Source organism: Trachypithecus francoisi, unplaced genomic scaffold, assembly GCF_009764315.1.
Source record: "Trachypithecus francoisi isolate TF-2019V2 unplaced genomic scaffold, Tfra_2.0 Lachesis_group15, whole genome shotgun sequence".
Classification (NCBI taxonomy): Eukaryota; Metazoa; Chordata; class Mammalia; order Primates; family Cercopithecidae; genus Trachypithecus; species Trachypithecus francoisi.
This window is the reverse complement of record NW_022681460.1, coordinates 100,639,725-100,667,549: the sequence shown is the minus strand read 5'-3', so window position 1 is coordinate 100,667,549 and position 27,825 is coordinate 100,639,725. Positions and strand designations below refer to the sequence as shown.

Genomic DNA, 27,825 nt, shown 5'->3' with positions numbered 1-27,825 from the left:
AGGCATGAGCCACAGCACCCAGCCCATTTAATTATTGATGCATGGGGACTAATCCTCTTGTAAAGTACAAGTGGTGGGGTAACATCAAATTTCTGTGTGACTTTCACAGGTAACAGAGGGCCACAGACCATACTTTGAGTGAAATCTCTGCCATAGATTTCACTTTCCTTCTTGTTTGCCTGAGCCAAATTTTGTCATGTATTTATTACTAATTGTGTGCTGCATGTTTAATCCTGTGGCTTAAACCAAGCTATCCAACCTACAGCCCACAGGCTGCATGCGGCCCAGGACAGCTTTGAATGCAGCCCAACACAAATTCGTAAACTTTCTTAAAACATTGAGTGGTTTTGTGTGATTTTTTTTTTCTTTTAGCTCACCAGCTATCGTTAATGTTAATATATTTTATATATGGCCCAAGACAATTCTTCTTCCAGTGTGGCCCAGGGAAGCCAAAAGATTGGACACCCCTGGCTTAAACTAAACAGAGAAATTAGAAAAATGTGATTTTTTTTTTTTTTTATGCCTGACTGAGGCAGGGGGCAGTGGCTCAGGCCTATAATTCCAGCACTTTGAGAGGCCAAAGTGGGAGGATCACTTGATCCCAGCAGTTCAAGACCAGTCTGAGCAACAGCGAGAACTTGAACATCACTGATCATTAAAGAAATGCAAGTCAAAACCACAATGAGATACCATCTCACGCCAGTCAGAATAATTATTAAAAAGTCAAGAAACAACAGATGCTGGTGAAGCTGCGGAGAAATAAGAACACTAGAAATAAGGAGAGGTGGCTGTTTTTTCACATTCCAAATTTTCAACAAAAGATGCAAAGAAGGCAGGCATGATAGCACACACCTATAATCCCAGCTTACTTGGGAAGCTGATGCAGGAGCATTACTTAAATCCAACAGTTCAAGTCTGGTCTGGGCAACATAGCAAAATCCCATTTAAAACAAACAGACAGAAGGCTGGGTGCCGTGTCTCAGACCTGTAATCCCAGCAGTTTGGGAGGCCAAGGCAGGTGGATTGCTTGAGCTCAGGAGTTCAAGACCAGCCTGGGCAACATAGTGAGAACCCCATCTCTACTAAAAATACAAAAAAAAAAAAAAAAAAGTAGCTGGGCGTGGTAGTGCACACCTATTGTCGGGAGGCACAGCTGCTCGGGAGGCTGAGGTGGGAGGATCACCTAAGCCAAGGGAGCAGAGGTTGCAGTGAGCCAAGATCACACCAGTGTACTCCAGCCTGGATAACAGCGAGACCCTACACACCCCGCCCCTATAAGAAAGAAAAAATCTCCAGAAACTATCTTAGAAGAAACACACATATGTGCCTTACTAGACAAAGGCTTTAAAGTAATTATCTTAAATATACTCAAAAACTAAAAGAAAACATGAACAACAAACTAAAGGAAATTATGAAAACTACATGTGAACAAACTGAGAATGTGGTAGAAATTACTTTTTAAACCCAAACAAATTCTGTAGTTGAAGATATAACGGAATTGAAAAATTTACTAGAGGGCTTGAACAGTAGACTCAAACAAGCAGAAGAAAGAATCTGCAAATGAATTGAAATTGAGTCTGAAGACAAAAGGAAAAAAGAATGAAGAAAAGTTAACAGAGACTAAGAGACTTATGGGACACCATCAAGCAGAACAATGTATTCACTGTGAGAGTTCCGAAAGGGGCAGAGATATTAATTAAAGAAATAATGGCCCAAAACTTCACAAATATGAGGAACAACATGGATATACAAATACAGTCATGCTTTGCTTAACAACAAGGATACATTCTGAGCAAAGCATTTGTAGTAGTCAACTCTTGCACTGCTATAAAGAACTACCTGAGACTAGGCAATTTATGAAGAAAAGAGGTTTAATTGACTCACAGTTCCACAGGCTGTACAGGAGGCATGGCTGGGGAGACCTCAGGAAATTTATAGTCCTAAGTGGAAGGGTAAAGGGGAAGCAAGCATGTCTTCACATGATGGCAGGAGAGAGCGAGTGAGCACAGGGGCAAGTGCTACATACTTTCAAAAAACCAGATCTCATGAGAACTCATTCACTGTCATGAGAACAGCAAGGGGGAAGTCTGCCCCCATGATTCCCACCAGGCCCCTCTTCCAACTCATGAGGATTACAATTCGACATGAGATTTGGTCATGAGCCACATTATATCAGCATTGTTCGACAGTTTTGTTGTTGTGAAACATCATAGAGTATACTTACACAAACCTAGATGGTATGGCCTACTACACCTACTACAGTGTACCTTTGTACTGTAAATATTTTTTTTACTACATTTACCATGTAAGTGGTTTTTTAAAATACTACACCTGTGTAGAGCAGGTCCATTATAATCTTAATATGTGCAGTCCATTGTTGACCACAATGCCTGTACAAGAAATTCAGTAAACTCCGAAGAAGATAAAGTCAAAGAGAGCCACAGCAACACACAATGTAATCAACTGTCTAAAGTCAAATAAGAGAGAGTCTTAAAAGCAGCAAGAGAAAAGCGGTCACATACAAGGTCAGTAAGACTGTCAGTGGATTTCTCACTAGAAACCTTGCAGACCAGAAGGCAGTGGGATGAAATATATAAAATGATGAAAGAAGAAAACAGTCACCTGAAAATCATATCCAGCAAAATTGTTTTCAAAAATAAAGGAGAAATTAAAACATTCCCAAACAAAAGCGGAGGGAGTTTATTACCACTAGAATTGCCCTATCAGAAATGCTAAAAAGAATCCTTCAATCTGAAATGAAGGGATGCTAGATAGTAACTCAAAGCCATAGGAAAATATAAAATTGGCCAGGCATGGTGGCTCACACCTGTAATCCCAGCACACTTTGGGAGGACAGAGCGAGCAGATCACCTGAGGTTGGGAGTTCAAGACCAGCCTGACCAACATGGAGAAACCCCGTCTCTACTAAAAGTAGAAAATTAGCCGGACATGGTGGCATGGGCCTGTAATCCCAGCTACTCGGGAGGCTGAGGTAGGAGCATCGCTTGAACCCGGGAGGCGGAGGTTGTGGTGAGCCAAGATCGCGCCATTGCACTCCAGCTTGGGCAACAAGAGCAAAATTCCATCTTAAAAAAAAAAAAGAAAGAAAGAAAGAAAGAAAGGTAATACGTGGGCAAATAAAAAAACAGTATTATAATTTTGGTTTGTAACTCTACTTTTTTCCTACAGAATTTAAAAGACACATTCATTAAGAATTACAAATCTATGTTAATGGCCACACAGTATATAACAACGTAGTTTGTGAATGACGTCAATAACATAGAGGGGGTGAAGCTGTAAAGAAGTAGCATTTTTTTATGTGACTGAAGTTGTTATCAATGTAAGATAGAATGTCATAATTCTAAGATACTATTTGTAATTCCTATGGAAACAAACAAAAAATTTGTAGAATCTGAACAGCCATATGCAAACCTACCCCCAAAAGCTGAGGAAACTCAGAGGCCAAAGAAAGAGGCTAACAAATCCAGTTTCTCAGAGAGAAATATTTTATAGGAACTTAAAAATAGAAGCAATGTCTTGGGTGGCTGTCCACACCTGCCATCGAGAAAGTATTCATTCATTCATTCATTCATTCCCGGCTAATTTTGTAGAGACAGGGTTTCACTATATTGACCAGGCTGGTCTCGAACTCCTGAGCTCTGGGAATCTACCCACCTCAGCCTCCCAGAGATATTCTTTATATAGCAAGCTTTTGGGATAAAACATGTGCAGCTGGTCACACCTTCAGACTTTCTTGTCAAGATGTGACCACTGGGGAAGTTTGATAGCATCTTTATGAGGGGTTATCTGTGCTATAGGAATTGTTTAAAGACCTTACTGCAGAACACCTTGCTGTGGAGGGGCCAACCACCAGTCATCATGGTAGTTTTATTTCAAGATGGCATCAGACACTCTTGGCCATGCAACAGCCTATTTTCCTGCAATGCAAAAGGAGAGGAGAAGGGAATCAAAACAAGGCACTACAAAGTATCAAACACAGACATCCTGTGTTCATGGAAGACTTAATATTTTTAATATGTCAATACTACCCCAAACCATCTACAGATTCAGTACAGTCCTGTCAAAACCCTAATGTTGATTTTTGCAGAAATAGAAAAATCTTAAGGAATGCTGAAAAACCAAAACAGTCCTGAATTTTAAAAAAGTTAGAAGTCTCATGCTTCCTGATTTTAAAACTTACTACAAAGACACAGTAATTAAAACGGTGGTATTGGCATAAGATAGATAAATAGAATGGAACAGTGAGCCCAGAAATAAGCCCTTAGATATGGGATCAAATGATCTTCAACAAAGGTGCCAAGACCATTCAGTGAGGAAAGGATAGTCTCATCAACAAATGGTACTGGGAAAACTGGATATCCACATGCAAAAAAGAATGAAGTTGGACCTTTACCTAGCATCATAGGCAAAAATTAACTCCATAGACAGAGATCTAAATCTAATAACAAACTATGGAACTCTTAGAAAATATAGGGGAAAGCTTCATGACACTGGATTGGTTTCCTGGATATGACACCAAAGCAGCAAAAGAAAAAATAATTACATTTCCTCAAAACGTTTTGGCCAGGCATAGTGACTCACGCCTGTAATCCCAGCTGTTTGGAAGGTCAGAGCAGGAGGATCCCTGGAGGCCAGGAGTTGAAGACCAACGTGGGCAACATAGTGTGAGACCTCATCTGTACAAAAAATAAAAATTAAAAAACTTAGGCCGGGCGCGGTGGCTCAAGCCTGCAATCCCAGCACTTTGGGAGGCCGAGATGGGCAGATCACTAGGTCAGGAGATCGAGACTATCCTGGCTAACCCGGTGAAACCCCGTCTCTACTAAAAAATACAAAAAACTCGCCGGGCTAGGTGGCGGGCGCCTGTAGTCCCAGCTACTTGGGAGCTGAGGCAGGAGAATGGCGTGAACCCAGGAGGCAGAGCTTATAGTGAGCTGAGATCCAACCAGTGCACCCCAGCCTGGGCAACAGAGCGAGACTCCGTCTCAAAAAACAAAACAAAACAAAAAAATTAGTTGGGCATGGTGGCATGCACCTATAGTCCTAGCTACTCCAGAAGCTGAGATGAGAGGATGACTTGAGCTCAGGTTCGAGGTTACATTGAGCGATGAAAGCACCACTGCATTCCAGCCTGGGTGACAGAGCAAGAACCTGTCTCTTAAAAGAAAAACAAGCCGGGCGCGGTGGCTCAAGCCTGTAATCCCAGCACTTTGGGAGGCCGAGATGGGCGGATCACGAGGTCAGGAGATCGAGACCATCCTGACTAACACGGTGAAACCCCGTCTCTACAAAAACAAATACAAAAAAAAAAACTAGCCAGGCGTGGTGGTGGGCGCCTGTAGTCCCAGCTACTCAGGAGGCTGAGGCAGGAGAATGGTGTGAACCTGGGAGGCGGAGCTTGCAGTGAGCTGAGACCCGGCCACTGCACTCCAGCCTGGGTGACAGAAGGAGACTCTGTCTCAAAAGAAACAAGAAAAAAACTTGAGTGCATCAAAGGACATCAACAGAGTAAAAAAGCAATCCAAAAAATGGGAGAAAATATTTGCAAATCATATATCTTATAAGGATTTCCTATGGTTTGGATATTTGTCTCCTCCAAACCTCATGTCAAAATTTGATCCCCATTTGTTAGAGGTAGGGCCTAATGGGATGCATTTCTGTCATGGGGGCAGATCCCTCATGAATAAATTAACAGCCTACCTTGGAAATAAATGAATTCTCACTGCATTAGTTCCCGTGAGAGAGAACTTGTTGAAAGAAAGAAAAGAAAAAGAAAAAATAAAGAAAAGCCTGGATCCTCCCTGCTCTCTCTTGCTTCATCTTTTGCTCTGTAATCTCTGTACGCTGGCTCCCATTTCCCTCTCACCATGAGTGGAAGCAGCCTGAGGCCTTACCAGATGCACATGCTGGTGCCATGCTTCCTGCAAAATCTGCAGAATCATGAGCCAAATAAACCTCTTTTCTTTTATAAATTACCCAGCCTCATTTTTTTTTTTTTTTTTTTTTTTTATTTGAGACGTCTCGCTGTGTCACCCAGGTTGGAGTGCAGTGGCGCAATCTCAGCTCACTGCAACCTCCACCTCCCAGGTTCAAGCGATTCTCCTGCCTCAGCTTCCTGAGTAGCTGGGATTACAGGTGCACAACACGATGCCCAGCTAATTTTTGTATTTTTAGTAGAGACAGGGTTTCATCACATTGGTCAGACTGGTCTCGAACTCCTGACCTCGTGATCTGCCTGCCTCCACCTCCCAAAGTGCTGGGACTACAGACGTGAGCCACCATGCCCGGCCAAATACTTTTTAAAGCGAACCAAAACAGACTAAGACAGCACTAATATCTAATGTACATAAAGAACTCCCACAACTCAACAACAAAAAAACTCGGTTCAAAAGAGGCAAAGGTTTGAATGTGGTTTTTGTTGCAGTCTATCTTTAAAAAAAAAAAAAGGGCAAAGGACTTGAATAGACTTCTTTCTTAAGAGGATATGCAAATGGCCAGTAAGCATCTAATAAGATACTAGATATCACTAATCATTAAGGAAATACTAATCAAAACCACAAGATACCACCTCATGCCCATCACATTGGCTACAATCAAAAGAACAGAAAATAAGTTTGGACGGATGTGGATAAATTGGAACTCTTGTATACTGTTGGTGGGAATGTGAAATGGTATAGCCACTGTGGACAGTGTTCAGTCTTCAAAAAATTAAAATAGAATTGCCAAATGAACTAGCAATTCCACTTATGGGTATATGCCCAAAAGTAAACAGGGCCGGGCACAGTGGCTCATGCTTGTGATCCCAGCACTTTGGGGGGCCGAGGTGGGTGGATCACGAGGTCAGGAGATCGAGACCATCCTGGCCAACATGGTGAAACCCCGTCTCTACTAAAAATACAAAAATTAACTGGGCGTGGTTGTACATGCCTGTAATACCAGCTAGTCAGGAGACTGAGAAAGGAGAATCTCTTAGAACCCGGGAGGTGGAGGTTACAGTGAGCTGAGATCGTGCCACTGGACTCCAGCCTGGGCAACAGAGCTAGACTTCATCTCAAAAAAAAAAAAAAGAAAAGGAATAGAAAACAGGAGTTGGATCGTTAGATCAGAAGATACTTGTATATCCCTGTTCATAGCAGCAACATTCACAATAGCCAGAATGTGAAAGCAACTCAAATGTCCACTGCCGGATGAATGGATAAACAAAATGTGCCATACGTGTACGTTGGAATAGTATTCAGCCTTTAAAAAGGAAGGAAATTCTGCAATCCATCATGAATGAAACTCTAGCATTATGTTCAATGAAACAAGCCAGTCATAAAAAGACAAATACTGTATGATTCCATTTATGTAAGATTCTAGAGTAGTAAAAATCATAGAGGCAGAAAAGAAAATGGTGATTGCGTGGGGGTGAGGGGAATGTGGAACCAGGGGGACATTGTTTAAGGTATAGAGTTTGCTTGGGAACATGAACAAGTCTGGAGGTTCCGGTAGTGTCGGTTGCAGAACAATATAAATGTAATTAATGCCATATACTTAAAAACTGTTAAATAGTAAATTTTATGTTATATACATTTTAGTATAATTTTTTTTCTTTTTTCTTTTTTTTTTTGAGACAGAGTCTCGCTCTGTCACCCAGGTTGGAGTGTAGTATTTTTTTTTTTTTTTTAGTAGAGACGGGGTTTCACCATGTTAGCCAGGATGGTCTTGATCTCCTGACCTCGTGATCCGCCCGTCTCGGCCTCCCAAAGTGCTGGGATTACAGGCTTGAGCCACCGCGCCCGGCCCATTTTAGTATAATTTTTTAAATGCACTTTTAAAGCAGGGATACGTGCACATCCTCATTACCAATCAGGTCATGAAGCACTAGATTCTGTGCAAGGAAATTCACTTTTAATATTCAGTTCCTTATTAGGCCGGGCGTGGTGGCTCACGCTTGTAATCCCAGCACTTTGGGAGGCCGAAGCGGGCAGATCACAAGGTCAGGAAATCGAGACCACAGTGAAACCCCGTCTCTACTAAAAATACAAAAAATTAGCTGGGCGCGGTGGCGGGCGCCTGTAGTCCCAGCTACTCCGGAGGCTGAGGCAGGAGAATGGCGTGAACCCGGGAGGCAGAGCTTGCAGTGAGCTGAGATCCGGCCACTGCACTCCAGCCTGGGCCACACAGCGAGACTCTGTCTCAAAAAAAAAAAAAAAAAAATTCAGTTACTTATTCTAAAAGTGAAATGCTTAAACATATATTACAGGAACAAATGGTCAGTGCTAGGTGATACATTTTAACAAAGCTAGAGTTTTACATAAAATATTCATCTATTAAACATGCAATGTGTGATTTTTGTTTTATTCAACTCATTCATTTTTCATTTTATTTGGGGATTAGAATATGAAAACAATATTTAAAGAGTAATTGCATTTTGACTTTCTTATTTGCATATTCCATCTTAGTTAAGAACTCTTCTGCATCCTAAATTAAAAACATTTATTATTGACTTAAAATCTGTAATACAGAAAAGCTTTGTTTTTAAATATCTAGTTTCTGTCCCTCAAGACCACATAAAGAAATTCTAATAAAAAGGAACAGTCCGGAAGCAATGACTGGCCCCTGGCCTATGCACTGCGTTTTGCAGCAGGAACAGTGCAGACATCTGAAACAGGATAGAGCTTTAATCAGCTGAGAGGTTTGCCTTGACTTCTGTTTTTTTGTATTGTGGCAAAGCTTTCCTGTAGCCGTTTCTAGTAGGAGAAAAGTCAGTCTTTATGATCAACAGTGCCTTTTTAGTTTTTTTTTTAATGCATAAATATCCATTAAAAACCATCTTTCTGCATTGTCTTATATGGGTTTCTGATGAAAACTAAAGATCTGGCCCTTGTGAGACCTGTAACCTGTAATGAAACAGCGGTCGGATCCAATAAGACAAAGCAAAATTTGCAGCTTTTTTTGTTTCTTTGGGGAAGCAATTCAGAATCATTTTGAAATTAAATTTTTGTAGAACATAAGTTGAACTTAGGTCTTGGTGGCCATTTAAACCTATTTACATTTTAAATCTTAAAAGTATTCTTTTAAGAATTTGACATATTGCTGAATTTACAGTGGAACAAAGTAAGTTTAAGTATCTCTTATGGCCTGAATACTTTAACTTTTATTTTAGGTTCACAGGTACACGTGCAGGTTTGTTGTATTTGTAAATTGCGTGTCACAGGAGTTTGATGTAGTTTCTTTTGTCCTCTCGCTCTTCCCACCCTCTACCCTCAAGAAGGCCAATGTGTGTTGCTCCCCTCTATGTGTCCATGTGTTCTCATCAGTTAGTTCCCACTTGTGAGAACATGTGGCATTTGGTTTTCTGTTCCTGCATTCGTTCGCTACTATAACGGCCCCCAGCTCCAGGCCTGGATACTCTTTTAATCCTTTTCGGAATACATCACTTCAAAATTACTCACATTTAGATTCTTTTGCTAACTTTAGCCACTAGGAGCCTGAGCCCTTGATATGGTCTAAAGTGAGGTTTGGTAGGGGAAGGGAGGGGCTTTTGTTGTGTTTTGGTCCTTTCTAAAGCACATTAAAATGGCTGGCAAAATTAGAAGTTTTGATATATTTATCTTTAGATTAGGTAGAGTCAACAATTCCTGTATTTCAGTTGGGTTATTCTTGTGTTATGCTGGAATCTGTGGTTTTCTGGGTAGTAAAGTCATGCTGAAATACCAAAAGAGCTAATAAGATAGGCATATCAGTAATCAAGGCTACAGTTAGGAACAGTCTAGAAATTTAGGCAAGACATAAATATTACATTTGATACCACATCCATGCTCCTGGATTATTTTTCATATGATTAACACTTACTGCTCTCAAATTGATCACACTATCCTCAGTCAGTGGGGGCCGTACGGGTATAATAGCTTGCCAGGTAAGTAGGATTTATATGCCAGGAAATCTATATAGAGTTCAGAATTCAAACATTTTAATCTGCTTCACATACCAGTTACACAATAGCCAAGGAATGTTTTCCCCTCTGTGAACACTGACCCACAGATAAGTATCCCCATTTCAAAAAAATATGCAAGGTGAAAGGAAAACCAACCACGTAAAGTCATATTCAGTAAAGAAGTGATCAGCTAACATCATCTTCCACTTTATGTGTGAGTCTTGGTTGGTCAGAGATTCACCGAGGATCCAGATGTCTCAGGGCTCTTTGCGGGCAGAAGTCTGCTGGAACTTAAGTGTCCAGTCTCTTAGATGAGCCCTTTCCCTTCGTTTCTGTTTAAAAATGAAATTGAATGCAGCCATCTTTCAAAGTAAGGTCAACACTCACAGTTACTAATAACTGAAAAGCTGAAATTAGCAGCTGAAGCCTCAGGGAGCAAGAGAGCTGACACGGGCATGCACGATTAATTGCACACTCGCACACACATGGTCTCAGCTGGGCTTGAGAACGTGACCTAGCGTGAGTAAAGCCAGAAGGAATGCCCATTCATCAATTAAACAAATATTTGTTTGAGTTAACCAGTATGTGTCAAACTTCATATTTCATGCTGCTAATAGCCCTCCAAGTTTTCAGGTCATTTATTTTAGGAAGGAAAAATACAGTTTGCTATTTTAAAATGCAAATACTTTAACAAGATTTTGATTGTTGGTGTAATGAATTCAAGAGTTGTTCAGGGAAGTGGAAGTGATCAAGGAGGACATTTTTCCTTAAGATAAAGCTGGTATAAGTAAGTCCCAAGTAGTAATCAATATGCAAATTTTGACTAGTTTATTAGAGTAGTAATTGTTCTTTACAATAAATGAATACTTAAAATCTATGTAAAATAGATTGCTAGTGAGAATTGATAAAACCTAGTAAAGACTTCTGTAGCTTCCTTTGTTAATATGTGACCCCAAACTGAGATTCAGTAATTATTGATTTTGGCCTGGGTGACAAAGTAACTTCTTGTTTTAAGTATAGAGAGAGAATATTGTCAGTAAAACAGGTCAACTTTCCCAAAATATATTCTTCAAATCTTCTGTTGCAAGAAATGGGGGAATATGGTTAATGAGAGTTCTAGTCAGATTTGGAGAGAGGAACTGAGGGTGTAAGCACATTTACGGACACATGGGGGGGCATGGGCACTCGGGAAGGATGCTGCCGGAGGGTGGGTAGAGTGTGATACGGGGATTCACCAGGCTCTGCAGGGAAGCCTGAAGGTCATGTTTAGATCAGCCAGGGTCAGCATGACCTATATAGCAAAGGGACTTTATGAATACCATGTATTGGCCGGGCACAGTGGCTCATGCATGTAATCCCAGCATTTTGGGAGGTTGAGGCAGGTGGATCACTGGAGGTCAGGAGTTCGAGACCAGCCTAGCCAACTTGGTGAAACCCCCATCTCTACTAAAAATACAAAAACTAGCCGAGTGTGATGGTGCATGCCTGTAGTCTCAGATACTTGGGAGGCTGAAACTGGAGAATTGCTTGAACCCGGGAGGCAGAGGTTGCCTCCGTCTCAAAAAAAAAGACTACCATGTATTGTTTTGATCATATATACAAGTGTCTTGGACTTTTCTTTCCCTGCCAGTAAAGAGTGGTTCTGACCATCTTTTTGAGAAAAGACTCCAATATCGTCAATCTAACCTTACTTGGCTTTAATTCTTCACTGCTCTTGGAGCAAAGACTAAATGATATATTTTTCCTTTGCTGCTTTTCTAGTGGACTTAAAAACTAGGTCATTCCCTTGTAATTCTAATTTTTCTGTTTTTATGATCATTAATTTCACAGACTTGTTCCTTTTTGCCTTTTCCATCAGTTTGCTTCAGTGTCCCCAACAGTTCCTGAATTCTTGAAAGCTCCTCCAACTGCAGATCAGCCTCCCCCCCGGCCTGCAGCTCCTGTCCTCCCCACAAACACTGTGTCCTCAGCAAAGTCTGGCCCAGCGCTGGTGAAGGTGGGTACTTTGGATACACCCTGGGTTTGGTGGCTTCATTTGTGACTCTGTCTATTGCCTTCTGAATGGAAGACAAAGGCATTTATCCAAGTTGCTCAGCCTGCCTTTTAGGCCAAAGTCTCAAAAACCAAGCCATGCAAAGACTTGCTAGACTGGGGTCTTCATGTTTGAAATTGTGCTATAGTCATAGAAAAATGGCACAAATTTTGGTCTATTTAAAACACTAGGGGCCAGATGGAGTGGCTTACCTCTGTAATCCCATTGCTTTGGAAGGCTGAGGCGGGTGGATCACTTAAGGCCAGGAGTTTGAGAACAGTCTGGGCAACATAGCAAACAACATAGCAAGACACTATCTCTACAAAAAATGTAAAAGCCAGAGGTGGTGGTGCTTGCCTATAGTCTCAGCTACTCAGGAGGCTGAGGCAAGAGGATCACTTGAGCCCTGGAGTTTGAGGCTGCAGTGAGCTATGATCACACCATTGCACCCCAGCTTGGGTGACAGAGCAAGACCCTGTCTCTTTAAAAAAAAAAAAAAAAAAAAAAAAAACTTCTAGGGCTATGCAGAAAGCCCCAGTTCTGCTACCCAGGCCACTAAGATAAAACAAGAGAAAAACAGATTTAAACTTTTTAGAATTGTGCTTAGAACTTGTAGATAAGGTGGGTAAAGAGAATAAAGTGAGGAATAGTGTAGCAGAATATACATCTCAAACTTTTAAAACTAAAAAAGGATATTATAGTTAGCTAACTTCTCACCACCTTTCAGATGGGGAGACTGAGGCCCAAAGAAGAAATGACAAAGCCAGGAAGGGTCCCAACCTCCTGAATCCAAGTCTAGCTCTCTCCTGCCTCCCCTACCTGTTGCAGCACTCTCCTGAGGCAAGGGAGCATCTTTCAGATGAACACAATGCATATCCTCATGGCCGTCTGTCCCCACGACTGTCCTTGTCCTTGAACTTCCTGGAGAGAAGGCTCTTGTCAGCATGGCTGAGTATTGGTGGCTTCAGAACACACATCAGTGTATTTCCCCATCTTCTGTTGCTTAGCATTGGAGTCAGAAATTCCAGAGGGTCACAAGTGGCAACTCTGCCAATGAAATCAGTTTTTACCTCCTCTCCCAACATCCTCATGCATGCAACCCCGACGGCACAGAGAGGGTCTGCATGCACAGCCCTTCTTCCCTGCCAATCCTCAAAATGAGTTCTCTGCCTCTCCCGTTCTCTGAATGTCTGCTCTTCACTGATGTCTTTAAGGAAGGCTTTGGTTCTAGAGCAAGAAGCATTGTTTAAGAATGTGAAATTCAGGGATTGGTTAGAGAATTCTAGGACTATGCCAAGAGAGGAGGGGACAGGAAAACATTAGGAAACAGACCAGAATTCTTTCAGTGTTTCTATGAGGAAAGCTGTTTTCCATCCTTCGCTTATGGGGGCTGATAGGTAATACCAGATTCCGTCTGAGGAACACTAGTTACTATGTTTCTGTGCCCCTCCTCTACAGGTGCCTTCCGGACTGTGGCTGGGTCAATTATTTTATCACTCCACAACAGTTATACTCGAACCCCATTTTGAGTGTAAATTATCCTAGACCCCGTTCATTCTTATGATCAGTTTTAAAAGACTAAAAATAAAATGTATAGCCAGTGCAGTGGCTCATGCCTGTAATCCCTGCACTTTGGGAGGCCAGGGCAGGCAGATCGCTTGAGGTCAGGAGTTTGAGACCAGCCTGGACCACATGGCAAAACCCCATCTCTATAAAGTGTACAAAAAAATTAGTTGGGCATGGTGGCGCACACCTATGCTCCCAGCTACTCGGAGGCTGAGGTGGGAGGATCACTTGAGCCCACGAGGTTAAGGCTGCAGTGAGCCAAGATCATGCCCCTGTACTCTAGCCTTAGTGACAGAGTGAGACCCTGCCTCAAAAACAAATAAGATGAATTATTGATAATGAAAAAAGCAGGTAAATAGTGAATTGATTAATATTGTGAGATTGAAAGAATAAGTGGGGGAAAGTGTTTTCTGACATCGAGGTATATACCTTAAGTGCCTGATAATTAAAGTGATTTCCAGTTAGCATGCACATTCACCATTCATTTGTTCAAGAGATACTTTTTCAAGCACCTTCTGTGTGCCAGGCACTGTTCTGGGTACTAGGAATAAAGCAAGGAACAAACGATCCCTAACATAGAATATGCCAGGTGGTGATGAATAATGTGAGGATGGGGGTGCTGGGGAGACAAGGAGAGACGTGTCTTTTAATTGAAGTGGTCTGAGGATATGCAGATGACATTTGGAGATCTGAAAGAAGATCTAAAGGAAGTGAGGGTGTGAGCCATGAAGATACCTATGGGAAGAAAGTTTGACCAAGGCAGCCAGTATGAGCTGCCTCCACCATTGCTGACTCCAACAGCAATGGCGGAAGCAGACAGGGTGTGGCCAGAGAACAGCGTCTGTAGAGCCTTGTAAGAAGTTAGGCTTTGTATTACCACTAAGGGAAGAAGGTGCTGGAAGATTTTTGAGCTGATGTGTTAGAAACAGTAGAGCACAAAGGTAGAAGCAGAGACAGGTAAAATGCACAGCAGGAGACAGTGGCAGCTGGCGAGATAACAGAAGTGGTTGGATTTTGGTTGTATTTGAAGGCTAAGCTGGCCGGATTTGTAGACAAGTTGGATGTGTGGTGTGAAGAGAAGTTGTGAACCATCTACTGTTATATGTCTAAGCGACTAGCAACTTGCAATTGCCACATCCTGTAATGGAAAGGAGTACACCTGGAGTGTGAGATGCTGTGCAGGCACCTCTCGTCATGTCCTAGAGGCAGCTGGATAAATGAGTGCAGATGTTAGGAGAGAGGTCTAGGCTGGGAATAGAAATGTGGGTCATCAGTGTATAAATGGTGTTTAAAGCCATGGAACCCAGTAAAATCACCTACGGTCTAAGTACAGGTGAAAAAGCTGTGTAAGAAGTGAGTCCTTGGGAACCTCCATTTTCGAGAGGAGAACCAGCAAAGGAGACTCGGCAAAAACAGCCAGCAAGGGGAGTGAGGCAAGGTAGTCAGACATGATGTTTCAAGAAGGGAGAGACTAAATGTATCAAAGGCTGCTGTGCCCCAGTTAAAATGAGTGCTGGGAACTGGCCTTGGTTTAACACTGAAGCACAGCGACCTTGACAAGAACAGTTTCCAAAAGCTTAGTTGAAGTGGGCACAAGAGAGCCTGAAAGGCAGAGCTGGAGATGGTGTTACAGAAAGCTTTTCTTGAGAGCTCACAGAAATGGGTCTGTAGTTTTATTGTACTGTAGGGTCAAGGAAGGCTGTTTGTGATCCAGTGGAGTGATCCAGGAGAAGAGTGGGGAACCACAGCCAGGTGTGGGCAAGGGAACACAGAATCCAGTTGAGGAGGGAAGGGCCAGCCTGAGACAGCAACACCAGCAGGAAGGAAAGTGCAGAGTCTCGGTGCAGGCAGGCAGTCAGCTCTGTGCTGATCACTTACATGTTGTTCTCCATGTTTAGGCAGCGAGGTCATCAGTTGACAGTAAGGATGGGGGTGAAAGACTAAAGGTTTAGAGAGAGAAGAAAAGATAGGCGGTATTCTAGAAGAGCAGGAAAATTAAAGGACCAGAAAAATGTAACAGGATGGCCAGGTAGCACTGATGAACCCTTGAAGTTGGTGGTCATGAGTTTAAAGTGAGACTTGTCAGCATGATTTTATGTTTTTCCTGTAGCCACTTTCAGTTATATGAGTACAGGCATGAAGTGGACCACTGGTGCTCAGCAGGGGTACGTTTGCCTCCCACCACAGACATTTGGCAATTTCTGGAAACATTTCTGGTTGTCACAATGCGGGGGACGAAGTGGATGGGTGGAGGTTGCTAGGGGCATCTAATGGGTGGTAGCCAAGGATGCCGTTGAACATCCAACAATGTACAGGATGGGTTCCCACAACACAATTACCTAGCTCAAAACATCAGTAGAGCCACTGTCGAGAAACAGAAGGAGACAGAATTAATTAGATAAGGGTTTTGCCAGGTGTGTATGACAAAGAGGGGACTGTGCAACTGAGGGGACCATTGGATGTAGCTGGGTAGGGAGGGAAGTGAGAAACAATTGTTGGAGTTGGCTTCCTGGATGGAGTGAATTGACAAAACACATGGTGGGTATGAGAGATTGTATCAGAGATTGGGATACTGGGAAGCAAGGGAGGCTCAAATAATTACGAGATCTAGGCTGTCATCACACAGTGGCTGGCTGAGAGAGGATATGAGATATCTGGAAGCAATGAAGTCAAGGAACTAAGAGACCCGAACGTTAGAAGGATTGTAGGTGTGGATATTAAAATCATCAAGAACAGTGACTGAAGTAATGTTAAAGAAAGTAAAAGAGCAGTGGGAGTGTCAAATGTGTCATAGGAGTCAGTAAAGAACTAGAAGGAGGCCAGGTCCTGATGCTCAAGTCTGAAAGCATGAGATGAGATTAACAAGAACCAATCATTTCCAGTACATAATTACTTTTTATAAATTCTTATTTACCAGCATTTAAAAACAGGCTCCTAGTTAATTGGATTATATTATGTCCAGTAGTATTGCAGTAAATGTTTAATAACTGACTGGGCTCAGAAGGCAGATTATAACCTTTGCCAATTCCCATGGTGTAAATATTCCCACAGTGGCCAGTTTCAGGCTACCCGTGTGATATTGCTGAATGGCAAGTTGGGAGAAGAAGCACACATTTGGTTCTCATGAGTAAGAGCTGGCTCCAGCACCCCGCTGGCTATGTCCATAAACTGTTATGTAAAAATGGCCATAAAAATCTTGTTGCAGAATCATTCTTTTATAAAGGGATTTAAGAATTCATGACATATCAAGTGAAGAGAGAGAAAGGCACGTTTCTAATAAGCATATATGGTATCATCCCAATTATATTAAAACATATCTAAAGGAAGGATATAAAAAAGAATGTTAATAGTCATATTCTATGAATGTTAGAATAGCCTAACATTAGAAATGAGACTATTCCTAACCTGCAGAATGCAGTGAGTTTTTATTCTTCTTTGATTGCAGTGTCCTAATTCTTTGGATATGAATATGATGTGATCATATCAATAGCTCCATTTAATTGAGTACTTCTCAAAGTCTTTGTATTAAGTTGGATATGTTCCCTAAAGAAGCTTAGGAATACATTCCTGTATTTTTTGTTTGTTTGGGTGGGTTTTTTTCAGATGAAGCTATCTTAGAATCTGAATACTGAAAAATATAAAGTGATCTGATAACTTAAAAACTGAGAACACAACAAGAACTCAGGAAAACATCATCTGATTCCTAATCTTAAGATGAGAGATACATGGTCTCACATCCCAGTTTCAAAGGAAAAATGTAATATTTTTGAAAAATGTTTAAATTCATGTCCATATCACTCAGTATTTTAGTTTTTGTGTTATATTCCTTAGAGATAGTTTATATTCTGTTTTCTTCTCATTGGAAGCATTTTTTCATTTTTACATATTCTCCACAGAATTTTTAGCTGTTACATGGTTTTGGTGAAGTATACTTAATCTTTTCCCATTGGATATTTAGCATGCAGCTTGTTTTTCACTAGGAGATTATATGTGTAAGCACTTGGTAGTGTGTTCACACAGGAGACCTAAGGTCAGTGTGCTTTGAGTTTGAATAGCTCATGCTGAGCCCCTTGCCCATACCCTGAGGGAACAGTGCAGCAGGAGAACATTTCTTGGTCAGAGTTAATATGCAAAAGTTTTCATGGCTCTTGAAATGGATTTAGCATATTGCTTTCCAAAGTGGCTGTACCCATATCTAAGGTACATTTCTTTTTAATTTCAAATCATTTAGGCATACAGTACAATAGATTTCATGTGGTGACATCTCTTTAAATGTTATTTTCTTTTTCTCAAAAATAGCAAAGCCATCCCAAGAATCCAAATGACAAACACCGTAGCAAAAAGTGCAAAGATCCCAAACCACGGGTAAAGAAGTTAAAATACCACCAATACATTCCACCAGATCAGAAGGGTGAGAAGAACGAGCCGCAGATGGACTCCAACTATGCCCGCCTGCTCCAGCAGCAGCAGCTGTTCCTGCAGCTGCAGATCCTGAGTCAGCAGAAGCAGCACTACAACTACCAGACCATCCTGCCTGCACCATTCAAGTACGGCGGGGCCCATGCTGTCCTCAACGCGGGGTTTTCTGTGGTTTTTTCTTTTTCTTTTTTTTTGAGATAGAGTCTCGCTTTGTCACCCAGGCTGGAGTGCAGTGGCACGATCTTGGCTCACTGCGAGCTCCACTTCCCGGGTTCACGCCATTCTCCTGCCTCAGCCTCCTGAATACCTGGGACTACAGGCTCCTGCCAGCGTGCCCGGCTAATTTCTTGTATTTTTAGGAGAGACGGGGTTTCATCATAGTCTCGATCTCCTGACCTCCTGATCCACCCGCCTCGGTCTCCCAAAGTGCTGGGATTACAGGCGTGAGCCACCGCGCCCGGCCTCTGTAGTTTTTTATGAGGAACTATAAGTTACCAAAAGTTGAATATTGTCATTTATTTGTGCTCAGTGATGATTTTCATTTCTTTGTTATCAGAGCTTATCATACAGTGTCTGAAGTCCACATGGTGAGAATGGCCTGCATTCCAGTCCAGTTTCTGTCCTCCAAAATAGGTTCTGAATTTTTACAATGAGAAATGCCTTTTCACAATTATTCATCCAGATTTGCCTGTTATTAGAACACCAAAATAGTACTAGATGCTCTGAGAAAAGCATAAGTAGTATAAGAACTGTCATAAACAGCTAAAATAGGAGAAAGATGGGCATGAAAGCTGGAGTGGTCAAAGGAAAGCCTGGTGGAAAAGGCAGGATGTTTGTATATAGAAGGCTCTCAAGAAGGGCCTTTCCAGGCACAGGGGAATGCTGTGAGCACTAGTACAGAGGAAGGAATAGAGTAAGTAGTGCCTCTCTTCATTGGAAGATGAGAAAAATTGCCTAAACAAAGAATCTGATTAATTTTTAAGAAAAAAAGTGGAAGACAAAAATCGAGTATAGCCAATGTCTAAGGGGACTTGAAGCTGGGCAGAAGACTCTTACTCGACACAGCAGATAGACAATGGAGTGCTTCAGAGCAAGCTGCTAACGTGGTGAGGCTGAAATGTAAGAAAGAACAGCTGGATGCTGGTGTTGCAGGGACGTCTAGAGACAGTGAAGAGCTCTGGCAGCAGAGGGAGTGTTTCAGAAGACAGTTAAAGGCCTTGGTGACCAGCAACTGCTAAGAAGAAAGGTGTTTTGAAAGTTTTAACCCAACTGGAGGGGGACAGAAGGGAGTGAATTCTGACAATTTCTGAAACTGAGTTCACAGCAAGACATCAATGGCTAATTTTAATTAATGTAATAAAATTTCTGGATATACATTCCCAATATGCTTTTTCTGGGAAACAGATAAAAATGCAAAGATGTTGTCTTCATTTTCCTCACTTTTCTGGAAAAAGAAATACTTTCATTTTACTCTTGAAAGAGATGCAAAAGTTCATGATAATGAAAAATTACTAGCCATGATCAAGTCATTCAACTTACGATTACATGATCTGTAGAAACTTCTGTTTTCTACATGTAGCCTAAGCATTCCCTCATAGGTAGCCCCTCTTTTCCCTCTTAAGATTCAGATATGTTGAGGAAGATTAAACCTGTTAGTAATTCAGACCTGACTGTGAAGTACTTAAATCTAAAACATCAGGGTATGGAGATGAAGAGACAAAGAACTTTGTATCCAGTTACTATTTTAACAGCAAGCAGGCCCAGTGAGCTATTGACATCGGAAGGGAATCAGGAGATACCCAAGAGAATCCAAGAGAATCCGAGCCAAGCTGCTGCTACTTTGCAGTTTTGTCCAGGCCCTAGGGAGGCCTCTTCCACTGCCATCCTCCTTTGGCATTGGGCACCAATAATAATAATAATAATGGTAATGATGGCTCACAGTTACTATGTATAATGCATTGTGCTTAAAACTGTGCATCATCCTCATCTTTGCTGCAAGTCTAGGAGGAATTGCTGTTACTGACCGCATTCCCAGATGAGGACCTGTTAAGGTGAAAATCCCAAAGGATTTTTTTGATATCTTTGAAACAGTCTTTTCTGTAATGAAAGAATTTGGCTGTGTGGTTGGCTTTGTAGATGGGAAGAATCCATCAGAGGTGTGGGCTTGCTGAACTGTTACCAGTTCTTTGTCTTTCCATTAAGGCTTCAATTCCCCTCTCCTCCTCAGACATTCAGCACCTCTACAATAACCAGGCTCACCCAAGAACATTATCATACAAAAAGACCCAGGATACTAGAAGGAGAAAGAACACTTGTTTTTGTGTATTATTTAACCACAAAAAGAATGTAAGTCCTGTTCAGTTTCCAGATCCTTAAAATGGAGACCTTGTTTCCTAACGCACTGTTTATATTTATCAAAATTCCATTACAAGAAACTGAATGTGGAAGTCCTACAGTGCCCATAGTGGTAGGATTTTACCTGAATCATGTAGCCCTTTGCCACCACAAAGGAGCAAGCGCCCAAAGGGACTGGGCTTTAGTCCAGCCCAGCTTGTCCGCACAGTGGGAAGTCACTGGAGGTCCCCGAAGGCCACTGCATCCCTCTGAACTCAGGTCTCTCATCTGCCAATCACATTCATCAGTAACCCTTTCCTTTTTTTTTCTCCCCCTCTATTGATTTGGGAGAAAAATAGATTAACATGTTTATATTATTTTAAAGATTGAGTTAAATACCAAACTTCATTATAATAGGTAGAGTATTATAGAATCTCAACAGGAAAAAAAAAACAGCATGAGTAAAATAATTACATTCATTCTCAAGGGGATAATACCATTCACAAAGGAAGCAAAAGGTGGCTCAGCAGGGAGATTACTCTTATGTAATAAAGCACAGACTTACGTGCAGTCCATAAACACATGCAGTATGTCTGTGGTGTTGAAACTTCATGGGGAGAGAGATTTGGAGGAAAATGTCTAAAAGGCTCTTTTGGGAGACCCTAATGAATGAAAATAACGTGGAGAAACACTGACTTAAAGAAAATGTTTTCATAACTCTGAGATTTTACAGTTGAATTTTTATAAAGGAGAATAATGATGCATAAAATATTTGTCATTTCATCCAATAACAAGAAACTTCATCCCAAAGATTTCAAGTATTTAACTTCAACAAAATTCAGCCAGGTTTTAGAAGACCCCCAAAGTGAATGTCAAGAGTTAGCTATTGACAAAGCCAGCACTGGCTTCAACCACAGACTTCCCAGAACTCCTCAGAGAAAGCTCACCCAACTATGGCCGTCACCCCATAGGCACTGTCACCTCAAATCCCTGTTTCAGAATGTGGAATTCCAAGTCTCTTGGCTTCAGCACCAAGCCTGAAGCTGCAGTGGAATCGGCTGTATGGTAGCAACCATCCAGAAAGGAAACACTACTGTTACCAAGAGTATCACAGTTGGAAGATGTTAGGTGGGGATCTGGTTTTAATACTGAAAATTTAGGGAAATTAGTACAAAGCACCTAACTGTAGTAGAATTTGACAAGTGATGCACCAACTTCTCTTAAATAAGCTTTTTAAATTGAAGTATAGCTTACATACAGAAAAGTCCATAAATTATAAGTGAAAATTGATGCAAAAATAAATACACTCCTATATCCAATACCCAAACCAAGAACATTATCAGTACCCCAAAAGCCCCCTTTGTGTCCCTTTTCTGTGATGATCCTGACTTCTATCTGCAGAGATTAGTTTTGCCTGTTTTTTTTGAGACAGAGTCTCGCTCTGTCGCCCAGGCTGGAGTGCAGTGGCGCAATCTCGGCTCACTGCAAGCTCCGCCTCCCAGGATCACGCCATTCTCCTGCCTCAGCCTCCACAGTAGCTGGGACTATAGGCGCCCACCACCATGCCCAGCTAATTTTTGCATTTTTTAGTAGAGATGGGGTTTCACCGTGTTAGCCAGGATGGTCTCGATCTCCTGACCTCATGATCTGCCCGCCTTGGCCTTCCAAAATGTAGTTTTGCCTGTTTTTGAACTTTATATACATGCAATCTTACAGTATACCTAGGAGCATCTTTGTTGGTGCCAATAGCAGTTCGTTTTTTTGTTATTGTTTAATATTTCGTGGCTGACTATACTGTAATTTAGCCATCCAACTCACTCTTGATGCATAGTTGGGCTGCTTCCAGTTGGGGCTATTATGAATAACCCCGTAATAAATAATCTGTCTTTTGGTATACATACATGTGTCTTTCTGTTAGATGTCTATCTAGGAATGGAATTGCGGGATCATAGGATAGGGAGATGTTTTCCTTTAGTACTACGAAAGAAAAGTTTCAAAGATGTTTTTCTTTAGTACAGTTTTCCAAAATAGCTGCATCATTCACACCTCTGCCAGCAGTGTGTGATTGTTGTGGTTGTCCCAGGTACTTCGTATCAGTCTTACTTATTATAGCAATTCCAATGAAAATGCAGGGCTATTCTGTTGTGATTTGTGTTTTCCGCATACCTAATGAAGTTGAACCATTGTTCCTTTATTTATTGACCATTGGGATATGCTTTCTTGTGATACATCTGAGATTTTCCCCCCACTTTTCCACTGGGTTTTCTGTCTCTTTCTTACTGATTTTAAAAGACCTCTTTATATACTCTAGATATGAGGTCTTTGTCCGAAATATGTATTACAGATCTGTTGTCCTGCACTGTGGCTTGACTTTTCACTGTCTTCAAGATGTCCCTTTTACTTAGTGCTTTTTATGTCCTATTTAAGAAATCTTTGTCTACCCAAAGACCATGAAGATACTATTCTATTTTTCTGAAAGATTTTCATAATTCACATGTAGATTTTGGGAACAAGGTGAGGTGGGGCCAGTCAAGAGCCATGTTTTTTCTGTGTGAATTTCCAACGTAGCGTGGCGCCATCAGAAGTCCCGCCCTCTCTCCACTACATCACAGTGTCCTCTTTTTGGTAACTCAAGGGTCCAGGTATGCAGAGGGCCGTTTCTGGATTTGCTGGGAGTCTCTCATTTGCCTGTCGTTCTGTCCCTGTATCAGCAACATCCTACGTTAATTATGCGTTGATGTCTGGTAGTGTGACTCTTCCAGCTTTGCTTTTCTTCAAGGATTCGTGGCCATTCTTGGTCCTTTGCATTTCCGTATAAAGCTTAGAATCGCCTTCTAAATTTCCACCATGCTAGCAAACAAACAAAACCTGCAGGGATTTCATTGAGATCTAATGTAATTGGCATCTTTACAATATTCAGCCTTCCAAATCCATGACCACGGTATCTGTCTCTTCATAAGTTAGTCAACTTGTTAATAGAAGCAATGTCAAATCTAGAAATTATTATAAACTAATTTTCTTTTTCTTTTGAAGGCCACTCAATGACAAAACTAGTAACAGTGGGAATTCAGCTTTGAACAATACCACACCTAACACACCAAGACAGAATACATCTGCTCCTGTGAGAAAGCCAGGACCTCTGCCTTCTAGCCTGGATGACTTAAAGGTGACAATTCCAACTGGAGCTTATTCACCCCTGAGTACCACAAACATGTAAATGATTTGCCAGATTTGACTAGCAGACATTAAGTAGTTTTCAATAGACATTCAACTTTACCAACAATATGATAATCTTTATAAAGGTACATTCTTTTTACTTCCACTAAATTTTCTTTTAAAGCAACCAATAACTGTCATTTACTGAGTGTGTACCTTGTGCGGGCACCTGCCAGTTCTGCTGGATTCCAGAGGCTGTGATTTTTTTTTCTTCCCTGCTCAATGCCAAGTTTGGGAGAAGCAGGAAAATGTAACAGTTAAGAATATGAGCTCTATAGGGCCAGCCTTTTTAGGTTTCTATCACAGCTCAGCCTTCTATTATCTGTGGTACCGTCAGTGAGTGCTTCAACCTCTTTCTTCTGTTGCCTCCTGATCTGTAAAATGGGAAGAATAATGATACGGACACCTCATAGGGTCATGTGAAGACGAGTGGAAAGAATAGAGCACTTCCAGCAGTGTCTTGCACATGGCAGCTACTCAATAAATGCAGCTATACCATCATCATTCCTGGTAGTCTCTCTCTGCTTTGACATAAAAGCGGAATTACCCTCTAAAAACCCTTACTGTATCGCTGGCTCCTCAAGTACGTCTAGTACGTAGTTATCTATTTCTATGTGCTTCAATAGAAAACCAGTTCCACTTTCAGGTGTGCAGTAACACAGAGTTACCTGACAGACGTAGGCACCTTTCCCATCACAAAAGTGTACTGTAGATTTGCCAGAAAGCTCCAATACCAAGAGATCTGCTTTGTTTGTACTTCCAGGTGTCAGAACTGAAGACAGAACTGAAGTTAAGGGGTCTGCCAGTGTCAGGCACCAAACCAGACCTCATTGAGCGCCTGAAACCCTACCAGGAAGTGAACAGCAGTGGCCTTGCTGCTGGGGGCATCGTGGCAGTGTCATCGTCAGCCATTGTCACCAGTAACCCAGAAGTCACTGTGGCCTTGCCGGTTACAACACTACACAACACTGTGACTAGCCCAGTCTCTACTCTCAAGGCAGAATTGCCATCTACAGGAACCAGCAACACAGCCCGTGTGGAAAATGTTCATTCCCCTCTGCCCATTTCACCATCTCCTTCTGAACAGTCCAGTCTCAGTACTGATGACACAAACATGGCAGACACTTTCACCGAGATTATGACCATGATGTCTCCTTCACAGTTCTTGAGTTCATCTCCTTTGAGAATGACAAATAATGAAGACAGTCTGAGTCCTACCAGCAGCACTCTGTCCAACCTGGAACTGGATGCAGCTGAGAAGGATCGCAAGCTTCAGGAGAAAGAGAAGCAAATCGAAGAACTGAAGAGGAAACTGGAACAAGAGCAGAAGCTCGTGGAAGTGCTGAAAATGCAACTTGAGGTTGAAAAACGAGGGCAGCAACAGCGGCCCCTGGAACCCCAGCCCAGTGCCCCAGGTCATTCTGTCAACAAGTCAGATCAGAAGCACAGCAGCCTTGGCTCCTCCATCAAAGATGAGGCCTCACTCCCCGACTGCTCCAGCTCCAGGCAGCCCATCCCAGTAGCCAGCCACACTGTAGGCCAGCCTGTCTCTACAGGTGGCCAGACCCTTGTAGCCAAAAAGGCTGTAGTTATCAAGCAAGAGGTCCCTGTGGCCCAGGCAGAGCAGCAGAGTGTCGTCTCGCAGTTTTACGTGAGTTCCCAGGGACAGCCACCACCTGCTGTTGTTGCTCAGCCCCAGGCTTTACTGACCACGCAGACTGCACAGCTCCTGCTCCCAGTGTCCATCCAGGGCTCGAGTGTCACCTCAGTGCAACTCCCTGTAGGCAGCCTCAAACTCCAGGTGTGAAGTGTGTCTTCTAACTACTTTGCCTTACAGCACGCTTGGAATGCAAACCCTGCTAAGGAAGGAACCATACCTGAGCTTTCATAAATGCATCCAGAGCAGACCTCACAGAGGAAACATATGCATGTGTGAGAGGGTTATTCAGAAATCTGAATATCTAACACTTTTTATATAGTGAAAACAAATACAGGGTGCTTTTCTAGTTCTGTTACCTTTTCCCTTGAATGAACACAGTATCATCCATGCAGACATTTTTTTACACACCAGTGACATGATCATTGTGATCATAGTCTCTGCTGCTGAGCACTTCTTCTGGCAAGGCACAGCATCTAGTATTTTAAATGGCTGGCTTCACTTAATCCTCCCTTCTCCTAGAAGATGTAAGTGATATGACCCCTCTCTGGATAAGGAGCTGAGGCCTAGGAGTACTCAAGTGAGTTCCCCAAGGATGGAGCTGGCATTTAAACCCAGGTGTTCTGCCCGCAGAGCCTTTATTCTTATGCCCATTCTTATATTCTGCCTCCCACATTTAGTTCTCGAAAGTCACTGCTTATATGAAGATGTCTAAACTAAGGAAAACATGACCAAAAATTTAGGAGTGAGGATATAATTGAAAAAGATGAGAAAACACTGATGAGCATGAAATTCCCTTTTGTGCCTACATAACCTATGTATTTGCCTGAGGTTGTTCCATGTCATGCAGTTTTGGTAAGTTTTAAGCAAACATGGACCACGAGTGAACAAGAAACCATTTGAACCAGTGCTCCTCAGCCTTGACACCCAAATACCTGAAATAGGCAAGAGGAGTCATCTTGTATCCCTGTGGTTAGGAGGCAGGGCCTGCAGACCCTTTGGCACATGCAAAAAACTCTAATTCCTCTGTTTTATCTTTAGGGTATTTGCAAAATTGAAAGTCTATTCCATAGTAAATCCTTAAATTTTTTGGTCCAAATCTGCCATTGCTGTAGTAGAAACGAGAACCGTGTTTTTATCCTTGGGTCTGAGGGCGCCCTGGCCCCTTGCCGGCTCTCCCTAGGGAATGCATGCGTAGCTTACCAAAAGCAATTGGGACAGTTAGGTCTCACGAGTTTCCTTGTTGCTCTTCAAGTATTACAATACCTGAGCTATTGTGTGAAGAACTGCCTTAGGTTCTTATTATTTCCATTTTCTCAAAATTTTCAAATGAAAATCTTAGCTACTTAGGAATAATAAGAACATGCAGTGACTGGTCCGGTGTTTCCCTCTCTGGTTTACAATCATTAAAGTTCAGATTTCTGTGCAGATGAAGTGTGTATCTGTAACCTTGGTCTTACTTCATTTAGATACAATCCCCAAGTGACCAGTGATTCTGCATCTAAATTGTCATTTCTAACTTTGATTCTGACAATTAAATTGACTTTTTTTCAATTCACCTCCCTAGACTTCACCACAAGCAGGCATGCAGACTCAGCCTCAGATAGCAACTGCTGCACAAATACCAACTGCTGCCTTGGCCTCAGGCTTGGCCCCAGCTGTACCTCAGACACAAGACAAGTTCCCACAGCATGTGCTCAGTCAGCCTCAACAAGTCAGAAAGGTTTGTAAATGCCAAGGAGCAGTAAACTGTCACTGATTTTTACCACCCTCCAATCATCCATTCAACAAGCGTCTTCGTAAAATTAGCCTTGGGAAGCTCCTTGTTCATTCTGGTCTGTGATCCGTCTCCGATGGAATGAGCCTTAGGTCAGATGCCATTTGGCTGCAGACTTCCCAGTTATTTGGAATGGAGAAAGCTTTTCATTACTGAAAGATAGCTTGCCTTCACAGTTAACCCCTTTTCCAAGGGAGAGTTTCAAAAGTATTTGTTTTCAATCCTCATATATTAAATGTACTGAATTTTAAAATAATGTTTTTCAAATTAAACATACTGTGGAAAAAAAGATACGCTGTTCCCTTGGAAAAGGTATTTGAAGATGAAAAATGTACTCCCAAAATGTTTATGTTGAATAAGATCTTGAAATACATTTGTAAGACTTTGCCATCTCAGATTAAGAGCCCAGAAGGTCTTATCAATTCCATTTCACCATTGCCTAGGTGTTTGGCCTCACACAAAATTCACTTACCTTCTCTGAGAGTCCATTACCTCATCTTTAAAATGAAGTTGGTGGTCTAGGATTCAGTGTCCTCTACACAAATACCTACCAAAAAAATTCTCCCACATTCCCCAGTAGCCAGTAGGTGGAGCTATGTGCACATCTCCTTGCTAGAAAAATCTTAGGCCTCAAAAATAGGTCTTACTCTTTTAAACCTTGAAAATTATTAATCCCAGAGTTTTACTCTTCAACATAAAAGAACCCAGGTAATGAGTTGTGCCTGTGATCTGCCTCAGGATAGTGTGAACTGTCTGGGTGAAACCAGCTTTGGGGACAGAAAGCAGCAGTCACATGTAACAGATGTGCTGCTTCAGAATCTCCTCTGCTAAAGGAATCATGGTTGTATGTTACTGAGTTTGGGGAAAGCTCAAAATGCCATTTA

The 27,825-nt window shown here is 41.9% G+C and overlaps 1 protein-coding gene across 14 annotated transcripts in view; it reads left to right on the top strand.

Moving 5' to 3' along the window:
- Positions 1-27,825, top strand: part of MRTFB (myocardin related transcription factor B) — a 205,945-nt gene that overhangs the window by 160,054 nt on the left and 18,066 nt on the right. For 13 of the 14 annotated variants that reach the window (XM_033235697.1, XM_033235703.1, XM_033235702.1 and 10 more), the window contains 5 exons: positions 11,799-11,936; positions 17,838-18,085; positions 23,325-23,457; positions 24,271-25,308; positions 26,732-26,887. In XM_033235697.1, coding sequence (XP_033091588.1) covers positions 11,799-11,936; positions 17,838-18,085; positions 23,325-23,457; positions 24,271-25,308; positions 26,732-26,887 — 1,713 coding nt within the window. The remainder of the gene's footprint in view (positions 1-11,798; positions 11,937-17,837; positions 18,086-23,324; positions 23,458-24,270; positions 25,309-26,731; positions 26,888-27,825) is intronic. The other variant, XM_033235709.1, reaches the window with a different exon arrangement.